This window comes from Cetorhinus maximus, chromosome 15, assembly GCF_964194155.1.
Source record: "Cetorhinus maximus chromosome 15, sCetMax3.hap1.1, whole genome shotgun sequence".
NCBI classification, from domain to species: domain Eukaryota; kingdom Metazoa; phylum Chordata; class Chondrichthyes; order Lamniformes; family Cetorhinidae; genus Cetorhinus; species Cetorhinus maximus.
The window spans coordinates 8,258,793-8,277,348 of NC_135893.1; the positions used below are offsets into that span (position 1 = coordinate 8,258,793).

Below are 18,556 nucleotides of genomic sequence, written 5' to 3' on the forward strand. Positions count from 1 at the left end.
CATTGGAGACATACTAGCCCTTGCTTGCTTCAATTAATTCTCATTTTGGTGTGTTTTAAAGTGTCTCATGATACTATTTCTGTTTCTTCCATCTCTTCACCAAATCCTCTTTAGTTACACGAGAGCAGTTATGATGCTGGAAAGGCCTTGCAACGACTTGTAAAGAAGCCTGTGCCCAAATTAATTGAAAAATGTTGGTCTGAGGATGAAATGGTAAGCAAACCTATTCTCATTTGTGAAACAAGCTAAAGAAACTTTGGCACTTTTAATAAAACAGCTGTTACTTAAGTCATTTTTAAGACTATGAGAATGAGATCCTTGTCCTGGAGAAATATAAAGTTGCAAAATTGAACTGGGGAAAAGAATACAAAAAAAAATGGGTTCCTCGTGATCTTTGGTAACTAAACACCTTGAAAAAGTTAAGAATGAGATGATTAAAAAATCAATATTACATTCTACCTTTTATGTCGGCATGAAGCTTTTCATTAATTTATAATTAGGAGTTAATGCGTGTTTCCTAAGATTGAAGCATATATCATTGTGGTGGCTTTGTCTGTGTAACTTGCAATTTTTAGAGGAGAGGTACTGCTTTTTCAAAGAGAAAATTAATTCATATAAATGTTTTTTAATAGATATAAAAAGGTGGGCAGTTCCTCTGATGGCTCCACTGAGCCAGTGAGTTTTTAAGCCATATACACAGTTTTAATTTCCAGTCCTAAATTTGCCTTTCACTCGTTTGTATCTGTGCCCTCCCTTGTGCTACTATCATAGTTTAATTTGAAGTACTTTCCTGATTGAGCTTCTCTGTAGAGCTCCTGATTTTATTTTTTTTCATTTCCTAGATCTATTCACCACCATGCATACTAGAAATTCTAAGCATATACCATTATAATATAATTTACATGTACTACAGATGCTTGTGAATGTCTACAAAGTCACGATTTCAGAAATGTTTTATATATGCGAGTGCGTCTGGTCTTATCATATTGCAGCCACTTGAAATCTTCTGGACAGCTGCATCCTGTTTACAAGGCAGATCTGCACCTGGTAGCCTAAGTCTTGCCAGCGATGGTACAAAATGCGCTGTTCCTATCTCAAAGGAGGACTTGAGTAACAAGCAGTGTCACTGTTGAATATTGTTCAGTCATTCCACATTTTGTTCTTGAATGGCTTTTGATAGAATTTTAAACTTCTATTGTGTCACATTTTAAATTTTCAAATGAAACTACCAAGGGCTAAAATCTTTCAGAGATGATAGCTATTTTGATAAATAAACACTATTCATACAATTTTCATGAATGGCTGCGGGGCAAATCACCTTGAATGATGATCTCGCCTGCCTCTTAGATATATGCTTTATGTTTCCTGTTGTTCAGACCAGCAGCAGGCATTTTGCTGTATGCTTAGGCTTTTATTGTCCCTCCCACTCTCCCACTCTCTCACTCGTGCACATTTATGCCTTTGCAGGCTTTGAAATGAAGAAGAAGTTTTGCTGGATTTTATTTTAAAGATTCCCTGCCACTCCCCTCCGCACACTTTTTCACATTTATTCCCTCTTCCTCCTGGGTTAATGGATCCACAAGTACTGTCAGCTTTACTCCACTTCATCAGATGGTTATTCTGCATGTAGAAAATGAAAGACATACATTTACATCACACATTTCATGACCTCAGAATTCCCCAAAGGGTTTTGTAGCCAGTGGAGAACTTTTGAAGTGTAGTCACTGTTGTAATATGAGAAACATGTGAGTGTCAGCAGGCATTCAATCAGAAACATTGAAACATTTACTGCACAGGAGTCCATTTGGAAGCGCAATATGGAAATGCATCATAGTTGAGCCCGACTATATCCGCCCACATTTTGGGCAGGGGTCACTGGATAGCTGTCTGAAGTGGGAATTTGTGCTGAAGTTTCTCCTTTCTCCACTCCTATCCTATAGCCTAAGGAGGCTGAGGCAAATTATAGCAACCCAAAGGCACCTTAGCTGAGATCAGTAAACTCAGCTCAGATTAGGAATTGAACCTGCAACTTTCCGAAATAGAAACAGAAATTGTTGGAAATGCTCAACCGGTAAGGTCGCATCTGTGGGGAGAGAAACACAGTTTGCGTTCAGGTCAATGGTCTTTCATCAGAACTTGGAGGAGGTAGAGATGTAACGGGTTTTAAGCAAGTGGAGCGTGAGAGGGGAGAGAACAAAAGTGAACGTCTGTGATAAGGTAGAAAGTAGGAAAGATTAAATGGCAAAATGGATGATAGCATTGCCTCGTGACAAGACAAATTGATTTCTTCCCATTTCACCTCTTTTTTTCTCTCCTTGTCCAATCTCTTCCCATCTCCAAAAGGAGATGGAATGGGGACAAGTCAAGAAACAAAAGATGGATCTAGAGGAGATGTAAAAAGGGAATAGCAGAATCATTACTAACAGCTACCATCCAGAACGATGGGGACAAAGGCCATGAGCTGAAATTGTTGACCTCGTTGTTGAGTCCAGAAGACTGTAAAGCGCCTAATCGAAAGATGAATTCCTCAAGGATACCTTGAGCATCATTGGAATAGTGTAGGAGATTGAAGACAGAAAGGCGAGAGTGGGACAAAGAATTAAAATGACGGGCAACCAGAAGTTCGGGGCTTGTGTAATGAACCCAGGAGTTCTGCAGAGTAGTTGCTGTTACAATCCCCATAAGGGAACCATTAACCAAATTTACCAAGCAACCCCCAAATGAAGAAATTGCCAATAAGATTTCTGTTTTTGTAACTTTTACTTCAACATGAATCAGAACAAACACACATTACACTTGAGTCAACGGGCAAATGATACTTCAAATAAAAAAGGTAAATTTCACTTTAAATAGTCGACACAACAAAGATACATCTTATGCAACCATCAGCATTTGTATCAGTCCCCCCCACAAATGTGACACCTTGCAGCTACACAGTTCTACAATATGTTGTTCTTTATTCACGGTCAGAAGCCCTATCCAACAACAGCTTTCACCGCTGGGTTTCATGGGTGCAATCATAATCAGCAAGGCACATTTCTGCAAATCTCCTCTCCCTTACTATATTGCTTCTGGGTCAAAGATCATTGCATCGCCCAATCTGCATTTAGCCTCTCCAATGCAGAGGCGACCACATCATGAACAGCAGATATAGTCTATACTAAATTGAAAGAAGTACAAGTAAATTGCTGTTTTACTTAGGAGGAGTGTTTGGGGCCCTGGACGATGGGAAGAAAGGAGATAAAAGGACAAGTTTTGCATCACCTGCACTCTCACAGGAAGATGCTGTAGGATGGGAAAGGTGTTGCAGGTAATTGAGTGAGACGGAACCTGAGTAAAATTGGGACAAAGAATGTTTCACATATCCTAGAAAAAGACAGGCATAGCTTAGGACCCATAAGGGGTTCCCACAGTAGCATCTTTTGTTTGGAGAAAGCAAGCTGAGTCAAAAGAAAAGTTGTTCAGTGTGAGAATCAGTTTAGCCAGGCAGCAGAGGGTATAGTGGATGCGGACTAGTTGGGTCTCCATTCAAAGATGAATTGGAGAAGCTGCCAGGTTCCTGATGGGGATGCATGTGGAGAGGCATTGGGCGTCCAATCTAGCTTTCAAGGTACCAAGGGATATTGAGATACTGCGGGAAAATTATATTAAGGTAGAAGATCAGCCATGATCTAATTGAATGGTGATGTAAGCTTGAGGGGCCAAATGGCCTACTTCTGCTCCCATTTCCTATGTTCCTATGTCCATGCTGAAAAGGAAGAAATCAATTTGCCTTGTCATGAGGCTATGTCACTTTATTCTTTGAAAAAATGATTTTTCAACTGACTGGAAATTTTGCAATTTGAACTGAGACAGAGCAAATTGTTTAAAAACGTAAGGCCATATTCCAAGGTGAAGGAGAGAAACAAACAAATCATCCTCGGGAGTGTGAAGAGAGGGACATTTCCTATAATCTGGATACCAATCGAAACTCGTAACTAAGGAAGAGACATTAAAAATGCAAAGTATTGGATATTGAAACAATGGCTGCCACAGACAAACACACTCAAAATATCTTGGAAATACACAATGGGTGAAGTATTTCAAGGCAAGTGTGTATGTTGAATAACTGCGTGAGGGCTGAATACTTGATGTCATGTTTTTATGATTTTTCTCGGGTTTAGTGGTTAATAAATTTGCTCTTTCTTTGACTCAAGAAGACCTGTTTGATTGGCTCCTTATTGCTCACAGTTTAAGTAGTTAAATACATTATGATTTGGAAAAGGCATATCCTCACGAAAAAGAAACTTAAACCTTTGCGACCAACTAAGGAGGTTGAATAGAAGGGAGCCAGTTCACCCCTTCTCACCTGGTCGTAGCAGTCTCCATTGCATATTTTCTAACGATTTCTTCATACAAGTGCTTCCGACATGTCTTTTTACCTTAGTCAGGGATTCCTCTCCATCATGATTGTTAGGGCCCTGAACCATGTCTGTTCCATTTCTTGCACCTGCTCTCACTCCCTCTCCTCCCACCCAGAACATAATAGGGTTCCCTTACTCCTCTCCTTCCACCCCATCAGCCTCAATATTCAACTCATTGCCCACATCTCCAGTATGATGCCCCCACCACACACAAGTTCCCCTCCCTTTTCAGCATTTCAAAGGGAGAATTCCTTCCGTGACACCTTGGTCTACTAAACAATCATCCCCCAACAACCCTTTTCCCTCCCTCAGCACCTTCCTATGCAAGTGCAGCAGATGCAACACTTGCCTTGTGACCTCCTCGCTTCCCACCGTGCCCTAAACATTACTTCCAGGTCAAACAGCGATTTACTTGTATTTCTTTTAAGTTAGTATACTGTATTTACTGTGCACAATACAGTGTCCTTTACTTTGGAAAGATCAAGCACAGTTTGGGTGATTACTTTGTGGCACACCTCCATTCCGTCTGCAAGCATGACTCCGAGCTTCCAGTTACCTGGTATATTAATTCTCTGCCCCACTCCCACTCTCACATCTCTGCCCTCAGCCTCCTACACTGTTAATGTTAACTCTGTTTTTCTCCACAGATGCCTCCTGACAAGCTGAGTATTTCCAGCATTTTCTGTTCTTTTTTTCAGATTTCCACATCCATGGTATTTTGTATTACTGCAATTTGAGTTCGGATCAAATAAGTTCTGCGGTTCTAACCTAATTGAGATTTAGATCTTTCTCTTTAATGGTTTTGGCTTTGTCATAAAATATAACGGTCTATATGGTTAGCCTTTGGTGACTATTGAATAGATTCAAGTTTAGAATAGAAAGCTGAATTTAAGTGTCACTGATTCTGTAGCCACAATGGAACCAGTGTCTGCGATTTCTGTGGTAGCTTAACCCTTTGAAACAGACTGCATGTTTTGAGGTGGCAGAAGCTGTATTGATATGTTGTCAGCGCTTTGATATCAATGATGTTTTTTTTCAGAATGAAATACAAAGGAGTTTAAGATGATCTCCAGTTTGGCTCAATATAAATGAGGAGACCTTGAGCACACAGTAGAGTGGACTTATGTGAAGTAATTCCACTTGCTTTTTATAAATGGGGCCTTCAACTGCAAAAGAGTAATCGTTTCCACTGCATAAAAGGGGATTATTTATTTATGAACGCTTACATAACTCAATTTTAAAATCTATTCAAGATGTCTTTTTAATGTTCCCCTTTTAAACAATAAACTTCCTGTGAAAAGTTGAAACCGCTGGGAGGTGGCGGTCTTGTTAGTAATGGTGAGTTGAAGCAATTATTTAGAGTATAGAGAACCATAAATTTGAGGCATGAGTGAATTATGAGTGATATTTTGTGAGCAGGTTGACAACCTTAGTTGACTTTTTTACCCTCCCTAGACCAGGGCCATCCACATTAATTGTACTGCCCCACGACTGTAACCAGGTTGCGAACTTGGAACAGTCATTACCACCTTTCAGAGTGAAGTACTCAATACTGAGAACAACCACTAGAAGGTCAAGTGTTTAATATACCAAATGACTAAAGAGCTTTTGGTAAAGCCTTGAATCAGGTCTAAGTGAATTTTGAAGTGTGATATGCCATTACTTCACATTAGTGGACTATTGCTTTTATACATATAAAATATTAATCTTGTGAGCAGTGAAATTTCTATTCCTACCTATCGAATAATCAGGGACAAATTTTCTCTCAGCTAGACTGGGTGACAAATGAGGTGGAGGAAGAAAGAAGAATGTGTTTTTGTGAACTGCACAAATAGATTTCCTGTTAGCTGTTTGGTTTGCACATTTTATCACACTTTCATGCTTTGTACAACATCTTTTCCAGCTCATTCCTGGAGGTTTGACTTCGCAATAATTTTGTTCCAAGTTCTTGTCATTTTTGTCCACTAAATGGATTAACCATTCAATGATGCACTTGCATACTAGCTAGTCATTGTGGGAATGAACTTAATTATTAAAGAATGATGCTGAAGCTCGAGTCAGTCAATCCAGAAATCTGTCCTATTTGGCACAATGTTGTACTTCAATTTCATCATTAATATTAACACAGAATTTGTAGCATAGAAAGAGGCCTTTAGCCAAAGTGGCCTATGCTGGTGTTTACACTGTACCTGGGCCTCTCTAATTGCATCATGCTAATTTATGCATTTTAGTCAAGGTATGTTTTAGTTTGGCAAAAGTTAAATACTCTGTTCCTGTAATAGGTTCATGTGTAGCTGCATCTGGTATAGCATCAGCACGATTAGTATACTATCAAACTGAAATGTCTGACATAACAGTGACTACAATTTGAAAGTACTTCATTGGGCTGTAAAGCACTTTGGAGCCATACCTAGCCCAAAGGAAGATGGTAATGGTTATTGGAGGTCAATCATCTCAGTCCCAGGACATCACTACATGAGTTCCTCAGGGTAGTAATATAAGCCCAGTCATCTTCAGCTGCTTCATCAATGACCTTCCCTCCATTATAAGGTCAGAAGTGGGGACGTTCGCTGATGATTGCACAATGTTCAGCACCATTTGTGACTCTTCAGGTGCTTAAGCAGTCCTTGTCCATACACAGCAAGGCCTGGACAACATTCAAGCTTGGGCTGATAAGTGACAAGTAACATTCATGACATATAAGTGCCAGGCAATGACCATCTCCAACAAGAGAGAATCTAACCATCACCCCTTGACATTCAATGACATTACCATCACTGAATTCCCTGCTATCAACATCCTGGGGGTTACCACTGACCAAAAACTGAACTGGACCAGCTATATAAATACAGTGGCGACTAGAGCAGGTCAGAGGCTAGGAATTCTGTGGTGAGTAACTTACTATCTGACTCCCCAAAGCCTGACCACCATCAACAAGGCACAAGTCAGGAGTGTGATGGAATACTCTCCACTTGACTAGATGAGTGCAGCTCCAATGACACTCGAGAAGCTTGACACCATCCAAGCCAAAGCAACTCACTTGACTGGCACCCCACCCACTATCTTCAACATTCACTCCCTCCACCAGCAACACACACAGGCAGCAATGTGTACTATCTACATGCAGCAACTCACCAAGGCTCCTTCAGCAGGATCTTCCAAACCCGTGACCTCTACCACCTAGAAAGACCAGGTCAGCAGATGCATTGGAACACCACCACCTGCAAGTTCCCCTCCAAGCCACACACCATCCTGACTTGGAACAGCAATATAGTTTCTTCATTTGTTGTTGGGTCAAAATCCTGGAACTTCCTTCCTAACAGCACCATGGTTATACCTACACCACATGGACTGCTTTGGTTAAAGAAGGTGGTTCACTCCCCCCAACTTCTCAAGGGCAATTGGGGATGATCAATAAATGCTGACCTAGCCAGCGACGCCCACATCCCGTGAAAGAATAATTTATTTTTAAATCCAGAGTTTGTGAAAGACACTGTATAAATGCAAGTCCTTTCATAATTGAAGATAACTTTCAGCCAGTCAGTTTTGTGCTCAACTGGAATCTAATTGAATTCAACTTAACTTTTTATGAGAAAAAGTAATTAATTGAAATTTGCCATAGCACGTATGTTCTGGACATATGGGAGAGTAGGTCTTGAGTAGATAATTGCCACAATGGTGGGTTGTTTGCTGTGATAAACAAAAGGCTATCCTACATTAATAGTGTGCTATCTGCAGCAGGCACATGTTTCTCCAGCTCATTACTCTTGAAAAGTACTTCATTGGCTATAAAGTGCTTTGTGAGCTTTTTATTTCTGTAACCTCCGCAAGCCCTACAACTCCTTGTAACCACTTGCCCATCCCCATGGTATAGTGGTAATGTCACTGAACCGATAATCCAGAGATCCAGGCTAATGCCATGGGGACATGGGTTCAATTCCCACCATGGCAGCTGGTGGAATTTAAATTCAGTTAACAAATCTGGAATATAAAGCTAGTCTTAGTAATAGTGACCATGAAACTATCATCAATTGTCATAAAAATCCATCAGGTTCACTAATGTTTTTAGGGAAGGAAATCTGCCATCCATACCTCGCCTAGCCTACATGTACTACAGATCCACAGGAATGTGCTTGACTCTTAACTGCCCTCTGAAATGGCCTAGCAAAGCACTCAGTTCAAGACAATTAAGGATGGGCAACAAATGTTGGCCTTGCCAATGACACCCACATCCCATGAAAGAATACATTTTTAAAACTTTAATTGTTCCACCTGCTGATGAGGAGACAAGCAATGGAATTCCCTCCCTAAGCCTCCCTATCTCTCTAAACCCTATCTCTCTACTCTTCTTTAGGATGCCTCTTAAAACATACCTCTTTGATCAAACTTTTGGTCATCTGCCCTAATATCTCCTTATTTGGTTCAGTGTCTAATTTTGTTTGCTCCTGTCAAACGCCTTGGGAGATTTACTACATCAAAGGTGCTATATAAATGCAAGTTGTTGTTGTTGAGGTTGTGAAAGGCATTATATAATTTAAAATCTTTCTTGGTATTGTTATGGACAGGGGAGAGAGGCAAACTGAACTCTCCTATTTTTCTTGCCATCTGTCCGCAAGCAGAGGTGTTTCAATTTTTTGAAATAGACCGTGGCGTGTTTCCCCCAACCCTCTGCTTGTGAAGTCAATGTTAAAGTTTTACAATTTATAACAAAAAGAAACAAAAATAGGAATATTAATTCATGTGAATGTCAGAGTCCAGTAAGGTTTCCTTCACGTAAGAGTTAAAGTAAAGGCAGGTTCAGCTAGCTGAAAGCAGGAGTTACCGAATTCCTTCAAAGTTGGTGATGATACAACAAGATGAGGTATACAGAGACTTGGTCTGCTCTACAGGCGATGGTAGGAATCTTCCAGAGAACCAGGATTTGAGGAAGTTTAGACTTGAGCAGGCTTTATTGTCAGCCTGGTGTTGACAGGCTGGATGTTAACAGCAGACTACCCTGGGAGTCCAGGAATGTAACATATCAAAAAGCAAAAGAAGCTTAGGTCATGTGGCAGTGCCCATTGATGAGTCAGTTTCAGGTTAATAATCAGTTTCTATGTCTCTGGTCAAAATCCATTGTTCTCCTTAGGAGATAGATGGTGGCTATGAGCATCTCTTCAGGTGTAATGAATTTCGATGGCGTTCTGTTTCTTAAAAGCCCAGGCTGGGAGGACAAACTGTCTGCTGCCCCCTTGCTTTGTTGATTGTTGAGGGTCCACACAATGAAGGCGTGAGATTTTAGAAGGATGGGGGCTGAGCTTTATCCTGTAACTACTGTTGGAAGCTTCCAGAACTGAAGCCAACTTTCAAATCATGTGACCTGTAGCAGCCATGTTTTTGGTCCAGCAAAGTCCACTTCTAAATAAACAAAGTAAGGTTTGATTTACACCGTTTATGATCTCTTTCATGCATTTTGGACATGGCAGTATTAATGGCATGCCATAACATAAAGCAGGCAAGCTTTACCCCAATCTTCCCTGAATTCCAAGAACAGCCTTTAGAGGTGCAGAAAGTGTAGGATGCATTTCTATAGAGCATAAACACCTGGCTAATGCAGAAAGAGAAGAATGTAGAAAATGAATTGGTTCTAAACACAAGGTGACTAAGTAGCTGGGTTTTGATGGTATGCATCTTAGACCTGCTGACGGCAGAGAGGAGAGAGCAGAGGATCTGGTATAATTTATCAGTCTGTCTTAGAATCCACATTCTCCTGGAGGACTGGAGGGTAACCAGAGTAACACCTCTGTTAACAAGCAGAGATGGCTAAACCAAGAAACCTCAGACTTTGGCTGTGGGCAACTATTGTCATTCATAATTTAAGATATTAGTGAAATTTTAGAAATGTATGGATAATAAAGTCTCGCCGACGTAGATTTGTTAAAGACAGATCGTGTTTGACAAATTTGAGGTTTTTAAAAACTTGTAACAGATTGCATCGGTAAAGAGAATGCTGTGACATAATGTCCATGGATTTTCAGAAGGTGCTCAATACAGTATCGTGCCAGAATCTCGTACAAGAATTCAATCATATGGAATGCAGGATGGTGGTTACAAAGTCAGTGGGTGGCAGGAAACAGAGGGTTAGGAAGCATGCTGGCGATTATTAGCAGAGCTTCCCTTCTAGGAGCATCCATTAATTTTGTGCACTGCACCAGAATTCAGGACCGAGTCTCAATAAAAATCATCTGAGTAACTTTTCATGGATGATTGTTTTTCAACTCAAGTTTGTTTTATTATTTGCTATGTTCATTTCTATTGCTGTGGATAAAGCTTTTCTCTATTGAGCTCATGTATTAGAGCAGTAAAAATTGATGTTTTGTGTTTTTTTGATTTTTCAGATCAAATTACTTACATTTCTGAATCCATGGCAATGCTCATCCTTTATTTGTAGGGGTCCAGACTTACAAAACCAGACTTGGATTATAGATGCAAAAGACTTGGATTATAGATACTGTATTTAGTTGTGCTTGCTGTGATTTTGATTTTTTCCAACTCCTGTCAGCAGTTGAGCAAATCTCTCATTAATTTAACACTTCATTTTTTTCAAAATGTTAAGTGTTTTGCTCTCCTCTGTGCCTCTTATTCGCTCTGACTTGTGCAAATCTTGTCTTCCTTTTTTCATTCTTGACACACATTCCCTTTGCCTTTTTCTTGTATGTGTATCTCTTTTATTTATGATTCCCTATAACTCCCTTCCTCACCATTTCCACTGACTTTATATTTCCAGAGCCAGACTTCTGGCGGCATAACTTTGAGAGCTATGCCTGAAAATTTGCCTCTGTGAGAGTCCCCGTCCTCTGGCAATGTCCTTTGGGGCATTTTATTCTTTCAAGCAATGTACGCATCACTGGCTAGGCCAGTATTTATTGCCCATCCCAAATTGTCCTTGAGAAGGTGGTGGTGAGCCACCTTCTTGAACCACTGCAGTCCATGTGGTGTAGGTACACCCAGTGCTGTTTGGAAGGAAGTTCCAGGATTTTGACCCAGTGACAGTGAAGGACTAGCGATATGGTTTCAAGTCAGGATGGTGTGTGACTTGGAGGGGAACTTGCAGGTGGTGGTGTGGTGGTCCCATGCATCTGCTGCCCTTGTCCTTCTAGGTGGTAGTGGTCGTGGGATTGGGAGGTGCTGTTGAAGGACCCGTGATGTGCTGCTGCAGTGTATCTTGCAGATGGTACACTGCTGCTACTGTGCATTGGTAGTGGAGGCAGTGAATATTGAAGGTGATGGATAGAGGGCCGATCAAGTGGGCTGCTTTGTCCTGGATGGTGTTGAGCATCTTGAGTGTTGTTGTAACTGCACTCATCCAGGCAAGTGGAGAGTATTCCATCGCGGTTGTGTCTTGTAGATGGTGGACAGGCTTTGGAGAGTCAGGAGGTGAGTTACTTACTGCAGAGGACCCAGCCTCTGGCCTGCTCTTGTAGCCACAGTATTTAAATGGCTGGTCCAGTTCAGTTTCTGGCCAATGGTAACCCCCCAGGATGTTGATAGTAGGGGATTCAGCGATAGTAATGCCATTGAATATCAAGGGAAGTTGGTTGGATTCTCTCTTGTTGACGATGGTTGTGGCTGGCACTTGTGTGGCATGAATGTCACTTACCACTTATCAGCCCAAGCCTGAATGTTGTCCAGGTCTTGCTACATATGGGCACAGACTACTTCAGTATCTGAGGAGTTGCGAATGGTGCTGAACATTGTGCAATCATCAGCGAACATCCTCATTTCTAACCTTATGATAGAGGGAAGATCATTGATAACGCAGCTGAAGATGGTTGGGACTAGGACAGGGAGATGGCGGCATGGTGGTATTCCAGAGACCCAGGGTAATGCTCTGGGAACCTCGGCAGATGATGAAATTTGAATTAAAAAAATTTGGAATTATAAGCCTGATGATGACCACGAAACTATTGCCGATTGTCATAAAAACCCATCTGGTTCATTAATGTCCTTTGGGAAATCTGCTATCCTTACCGGGTCTGGCCTACATGTGACTCCAGACCCACAACAATATGGTTGACTCTTAATTGCCCTTGTTCAGAGGGCATTTAGGGATGGGAAATAAATGCTGGCCTAGCCAGTGATGCCCACATCTCTTGAACAAATTTAAAAAAATAGCCTGAGAAACTCCTGCAGTGATGTCCTATGACTGAGATGATTGATCTCCAACAACCGCAGCCATCTTCCTTTGCTGGGTATGACTTTAACCAGTGGCGGGTTTTCCCCCTCATTCCCATTGACAGCAGTTTTGCTAGGACTCTTTGATGCTACACTCAGGCAAATTCTGCCTTGGTGTCAAGTGAAATCACTGTCGCCTCACCTCTGGAGTCCAGCTCTTTTGTCCATGTTTGGACCAAGCCTGTAATGAGGTTAGGAGCTGAGTGAGCAGGTTATTTTTGAGCAAGTGCCACTTGATCGCACTTTTGACAACCCCTCCCATCACTTTGCTGATGATCAAGAGTAGACTGATGGGTGGTAATTGGCTGGGTTGGGTTTGGCCGCCTTTTTCTGGACAGGACATAACAGGGCAATTTTTCACATTGTTGGGTAGATGCCAGTTTTGTAGCTGTACAGGAACAGCTTGGCTAAGAGTGCGGCTAATTCTGGAACATAAGTCTTGGCTACATAACTGAACTGGGAGCAATGGTCCCTTCTAACTATATAAATATGAGTGCATTGAAAGTCATGAGGTATGCTCATATCAAATAGACCTGAGGGAGAGAATGGAGAACATTTTTTATTATGTATAAATGACACCTAATAATGAGAGCAGAAATGAAGTCTTAATTCAGGGAAGACCTCTGTGGGGGAGTAGATTGAGAAGGAAGAATGGAGAACTATCGTACCACTTAAAAATGGTTTAATTATTTTTCCCACATAGTTGGTTCAAAGTGTCATGTTTATGTGGATCATTTAACAATGAGACACTCTCATTACAATTGCACAGTAATCAAACAATTACATACACAAGACATTTTTAATAGTATTGATGGAAATGGTAGATCATAGAATAAAATAGTTGTAAAATTAAGATGATTTGTTGTAATTTATGACTAGTGACAGTCGCTACTTGTAGGGTCTTCATTGATTTGCCTTCTCTACTATTGGAAGTAGTCACCCAAAGTCCTGTCTTTACTACAAGTGCCTCTCGACCCAATCAGTCCAGAAGCTAAAAAATAAATGTTTATTAGCTTTTTAATTAAACTTGATGGGCATATTTAAAACATACTGGTTCCAGGTAGAGCTGCAACTAACAGTAACAGACTAAGTCACCAATCTACACTCAGATAGTTATTAATACTGTTTATTTATGCATGCTAGCTCAAGGCAAAGTACACTGCTGTGCACTACAGCTTATTGCTCTGGGATGATGTTGTGCATGCTGCCAAGCTCTTAATTAGGATTCAGATCGCTGATTACCAGTGTGCAGACAATACTAATTGAATCTATTTAAAATTCAAACTAGCAATTTCTGTTGAAGTTAACCGTGATGGTACAATGCGCTTTTTTCTATATTTTTAGGGTATGGTCTGGCAATGGCTTTATTTAACTTTGTTTGTTCAAATGCTGGTTCCTAAATGAAAATTGTTGTGTTAAATGCATTGTGAACTGTCAGTTCGTTTTTTTTTTTAGGAAGAAGATCAATACCTTCACACTGCATAGTTTGTTTTATAAACCCTATTGAAATTAGGAAGTGACTGAAAATCAATTATGTCTCAAAAGAAGAATGTTTAAGTTGTGAAATTAGTTCGAGTTGATGCTCACAGGAAAATTTCTCCCTCTAGTCAGCTTTTTGGGTATAAATTATAGCTGCTTTTACAAGTTAATGAAGTTTAGACAGTTCATGACAAATGCAAACTATTATTATAGTTTCCTGTGTAATTATTTGTCCAAGGGGCTAAATCTCTAAATTAACCTTGACTGTCAATTATTCAACATATTATTCCAGATGTTGGAAATCATGTGTATGTTTCTGCACATATATCTGATGTGTGTTACTGTGTGTTTACAAACCTGTGCATGCATAATGTAATAGTATTTTGAAGTTGGGAACCCAGCCATCACCAGGGAAAGGAAGGGATGATTAGCTGTGCAAAGTGAACTCTAGTGAAATGTTGCTGTATTGATGAGGTGTGACCAAGAGGAGTGGGCAAAGGGAAATGTCATGGAGATTTTTTTTTGTTCTTGAGCATATCCCCTGATTTAGCATCAACTTGCAAAAATTTGCTTTTAATTCTCAATAAAAATACCCCAGCTGCACACAGTTAGGATTCCTTCACTAATAGGCTGCTACATAAGACATAGGAGCAGAAGTAGGCCATTTGGCCCATCGAGTCTGCTCTGCCATCCAATGAGATCATGGCTGATCTGATAATCCTCAACTCCACTTTCCTGCCTTCTCCCATAACCCTTGATTCCCTTACTGATTAAAAACCTGTCTATCTCAGCCTTGAATATACTTAATGACCCAGCCTCTACAGCCCTCTGTGGTAAAGAATTCCACAGATTCACTACCCCTTGAGAGAAGAAATTCCTCCTCACCTCTGTCTTAAATGGGCAACCCCTTACTCTGAGATTGTGCCCTCTGGTCCTAGCCTCTCAGCATCTATCCTGTCAAGCCTCCTATATGCTTCAATAAGGTCACCTCTCATTCTTCTGAACTCCAATGAGTACAGGCCCAACCTACTCAACTTCTCCTCATAACAAAATCCCTCCATACCCAGGACCAACGTGGTGAACCTTCTCTGGATCGCCTCCAATGCCAGTACATTTTTCCTTAGATAAGGGGACCAAGACTGTTCACAGTATTGTCGGTGTGGTCTGACTCGTGCCTCATATCGTTTTAGCAAGACTTCCCAATTTTTATACTCCATTCCCTTTAAAATGAAGGCCAACGTTCCATTTGCCTTCCCTATTACCTGCTGAACTTGTATGTTAGCTTTTTGGGATTTATGCACGAGGACTCCCAAATCCCTCTGTGCTGTAGCTTTCTGCAGTCTTCATTTAAATAATATTCAGTTCCTCTGTTCTTCCTGCCAAAATGCATAACCTCACATTTTCCCACATTATATTCCATCTGCCAAGTTTTTGCCCACTCACTTAACTTGCCTATATCCCTCTGTAGACTCTTTGTGTCATCCTCACCACTTGCCTTTCTACCTATTTTTGTGTCATCTGCAAACTTGGGGATAGTGCATTCACTTCCCTAAGTCATTAATATATATTGTAAATAATTGTGGCCCCAGCACTGATCCCTGTAGCACTCCACTAGTTTCAGGTTGTCATCCTGAAAATGCCTCCCTTATCCCAACTCTCTTAGTTAGCCAATCCACTATCCACGCTAATATACTACCCCCAACATGATGGGCCCTTTTCTTAAGTAGCCTTATGTGTGGTACCTTATCAAACGCCTTTTGGAAATCCAAATACATTACATCTACTGGTTCCCCTTTATCTATCCTGCTCATTACCTCCTCAAAGAATTTTAATAAACTTGTCAGGCATGATTTTTCCTTCAGGAAACCATGCTGACACTGCTTGATTATATTATGCATTTCTAAATGCTCTGCTATTACATCCTTTATAATACTCTAACATTTTCCCAATGACGGATGTTAAGCTAACTGGCCTTTTTTGTTACCTGTTACCTGTTTTTTGTCTCCCTCCCCTTTTGAATAAGGGCGTTACATTGGCAGCTTTGCAATCTTCTGAAGGATTCTTGGAAGATGACTACCAGTGCATCCACTATTTGTGTAGCTACTTCCTTTAATATCCTAGGATGCATATCCAAGGATACCCAGGTCCAGGGGACTTATCGGACTTTAGCCCCATTAGTTTCCCAAGTACTTTTTCTCTAGTGATAGTTGTTGTATTTATTTCCTCCCCAGCTTTTGCCCCTTGATTATTTAGTATTTTTGGAATGCTACCATGAAGACTGATGCAAAGTATTTATTCAATTCCTCTGCCGTTTCCTGGTTCCCCATTATTATTTCCCCAGCCTCATTTTCTAAGGGGCCTATGTTCACTTTGGCCACTCTCCTCCTTTTAAATATTTAAAGAAGCTCTTACTGTCCATTTTTATATTACTTGCTGGTTTACCCTCAAAGTTTATTTTCTCCCTTTTTATTTTTTGGTCATCTTTTGTTGGTTTTTGAAACTTTCCCAATCCTTTGGGTTACCACTAATCTTTGCCACATTGTATGTTTTTTCTTTCAATTTGATACTATCCTTAACTTCCTTGGTTAACCATGGTTTATCCCCTTCCTAGAATCCTTCTTTCACACTGGGATATAGTTTTGTTGTGAGTCATGAACTATTTTCTTAAACATCTGCCATTATTCATCAATCATCTTTTCTGCTAAACTCCTTTCCCAGTCCACTCCAGCCAACTCTGCCTCATTCCTTTGTAATTACCCTTATTTAAGTTTAGCAGTTAGTTCCAACCCACTTTTCTCACTCTCAAACTGAATGCTAAATTCTACCATATTATGGTCACTGTTTCCTAGGGGATCTTTTACTCTGAGATCATTTATTAAACCTGCCTCATTACACATCATTAAGGTCACCCATGATTAATGTACTGCCTTTTTTACATGTTCTCATTATCTCCTGATTTATTCTCTGTCCTACAGTTTAGCTACTGTTAGGTGGCCAATAGGCTACTCCTGCCAGTGCCTTCTTCCCTTTGTTATTGTTTACCTCCACCCATACGGATTCTATATCTTCCGATCCAAAATAATTTCTTACTATCGTACTTATTCCATCTCGTACTAACAAAGCTACCCCACCGCCCTTTCCTTCCTGCCTGTCCTTTCGAAAAGTCACATACCGCTGAATATTTAGTTCCCAGCTTTGATCTCCTTGTAACCACGTCTCTGTAATGGCTATAAGATCATACCCATTAACCTCTGTTTGTGCCGTTAATTCATTTATTCATAGCTTGCCCCTGATGGCGAGCAACTCTTAAGATTCCTGGAATGGCTCTGTATTTTCAGAAATAAAAACAGAAAGTGCTGGAAATGCTCAGCAGGTCTGGTAGCAACTATGGAGAGAGAAACAGAGTTAACGTTTTGAATTGAATGACTTCTTCAGAACTTAAGAACTGAACCTCAGAGCTTTAGTTCTGAAGAAGAGTCATACTTGATGCGAAATATTAACTCACTTGCTCTCTCCACCGATGCTGCCAGACCTGCTGAGTATTTCCAGCACTTTCTGTTTTTACTTCAGATTTCCAGCATCTGCAATATTTTGCTTTTATTTTCTGTATTTTCAGATTGAGGAGACAGTTGATACGAGCACACCACTGACTGGATTGCCTCTGGTAGAATTTTTAAAATTCGGACTTATCATGGTTTAATTTTTTTCTAAATCAATCCTGTCACCTGTTCAACTGGTGAACTACGCAATATTAAATAAAAACAGAAAATGCTGGAAAAACTCAGCAGGTCTGGCAGAATCTATGGAGAGAGTAACGCCATTAACAGTTCAAGTCCATATGACTCTACTTCAGAGCTAAAGAGAAGTAGAAACGTGATGAATTTTATACTGTTTAAGAAGGGGTGGAACAATGGAGCAAAATAGGAGGTTAGTCATAGGTGGGAGCGAAGGAGAGATTGACAAAGATAACACGGACACAAGACAAAGGGAGTGTTAATGGTGGTGGTAAAGACTAAAGAAAGTGCTGTTGGTAGCATAAAGGTAAGGTAACAGAAGGTGTTAATAGCAGAACAAGGGTCAGCGCTCTGTGAAAGCACAACATAGAAACACGTGACAAATGGTCCTGTTGGGCGATAGTGGTTTGGGGATAAAGGATTAAAAATGAACAAATAAATAAAAGAATAAAATAAAATTTTAAAAAAATAAATAAAAATTGGATTAAGAAAAGGGTCAAGATGGAGGAGAGAATTCATGGTCTGAAGTTGTTGAACTCAGTGTTAGGTCCGAAAGGCTGAAAAATGCCTAATTGGATCATGAGGTGCTGCTCCTCCAGTTTGTGTGGGGCTTCACTGGCACATTGCAGCAGGCCAAGGATGGAGATGTGGGCATGAGAGCAAGATGGTGTGTTGAAATGGCAAGCAACAGGAAGGTCTGGGTCATGCTTGCGGACAAAGTGAAGG

General features: G+C 40.5%; 1 protein-coding gene across 12 annotated transcripts in view; it reads left to right on the plus strand.

The window, feature by feature from the left end:
* The window catches only part of rerea (arginine-glutamic acid dipeptide (RE) repeats a), a 500,784-nt gene that overhangs the window by 338,076 nt on the left and 144,152 nt on the right, over window positions 1–18,556 (plus strand). For all 12 annotated transcript variants that reach the window (XR_013578875.1, XM_078557838.1, XM_078557840.1 and 9 more), the window contains one exon: window positions 115–213. Coding sequence is in view for 11 of the 12 variants with exons in the window: in XM_078557838.1 (XP_078413964.1) it covers window positions 115–213 (99 nt within the window). In the remaining variant the exon portion in view is untranslated. The remainder of the gene's footprint in view (window positions 1–114; window positions 214–18,556) is intronic.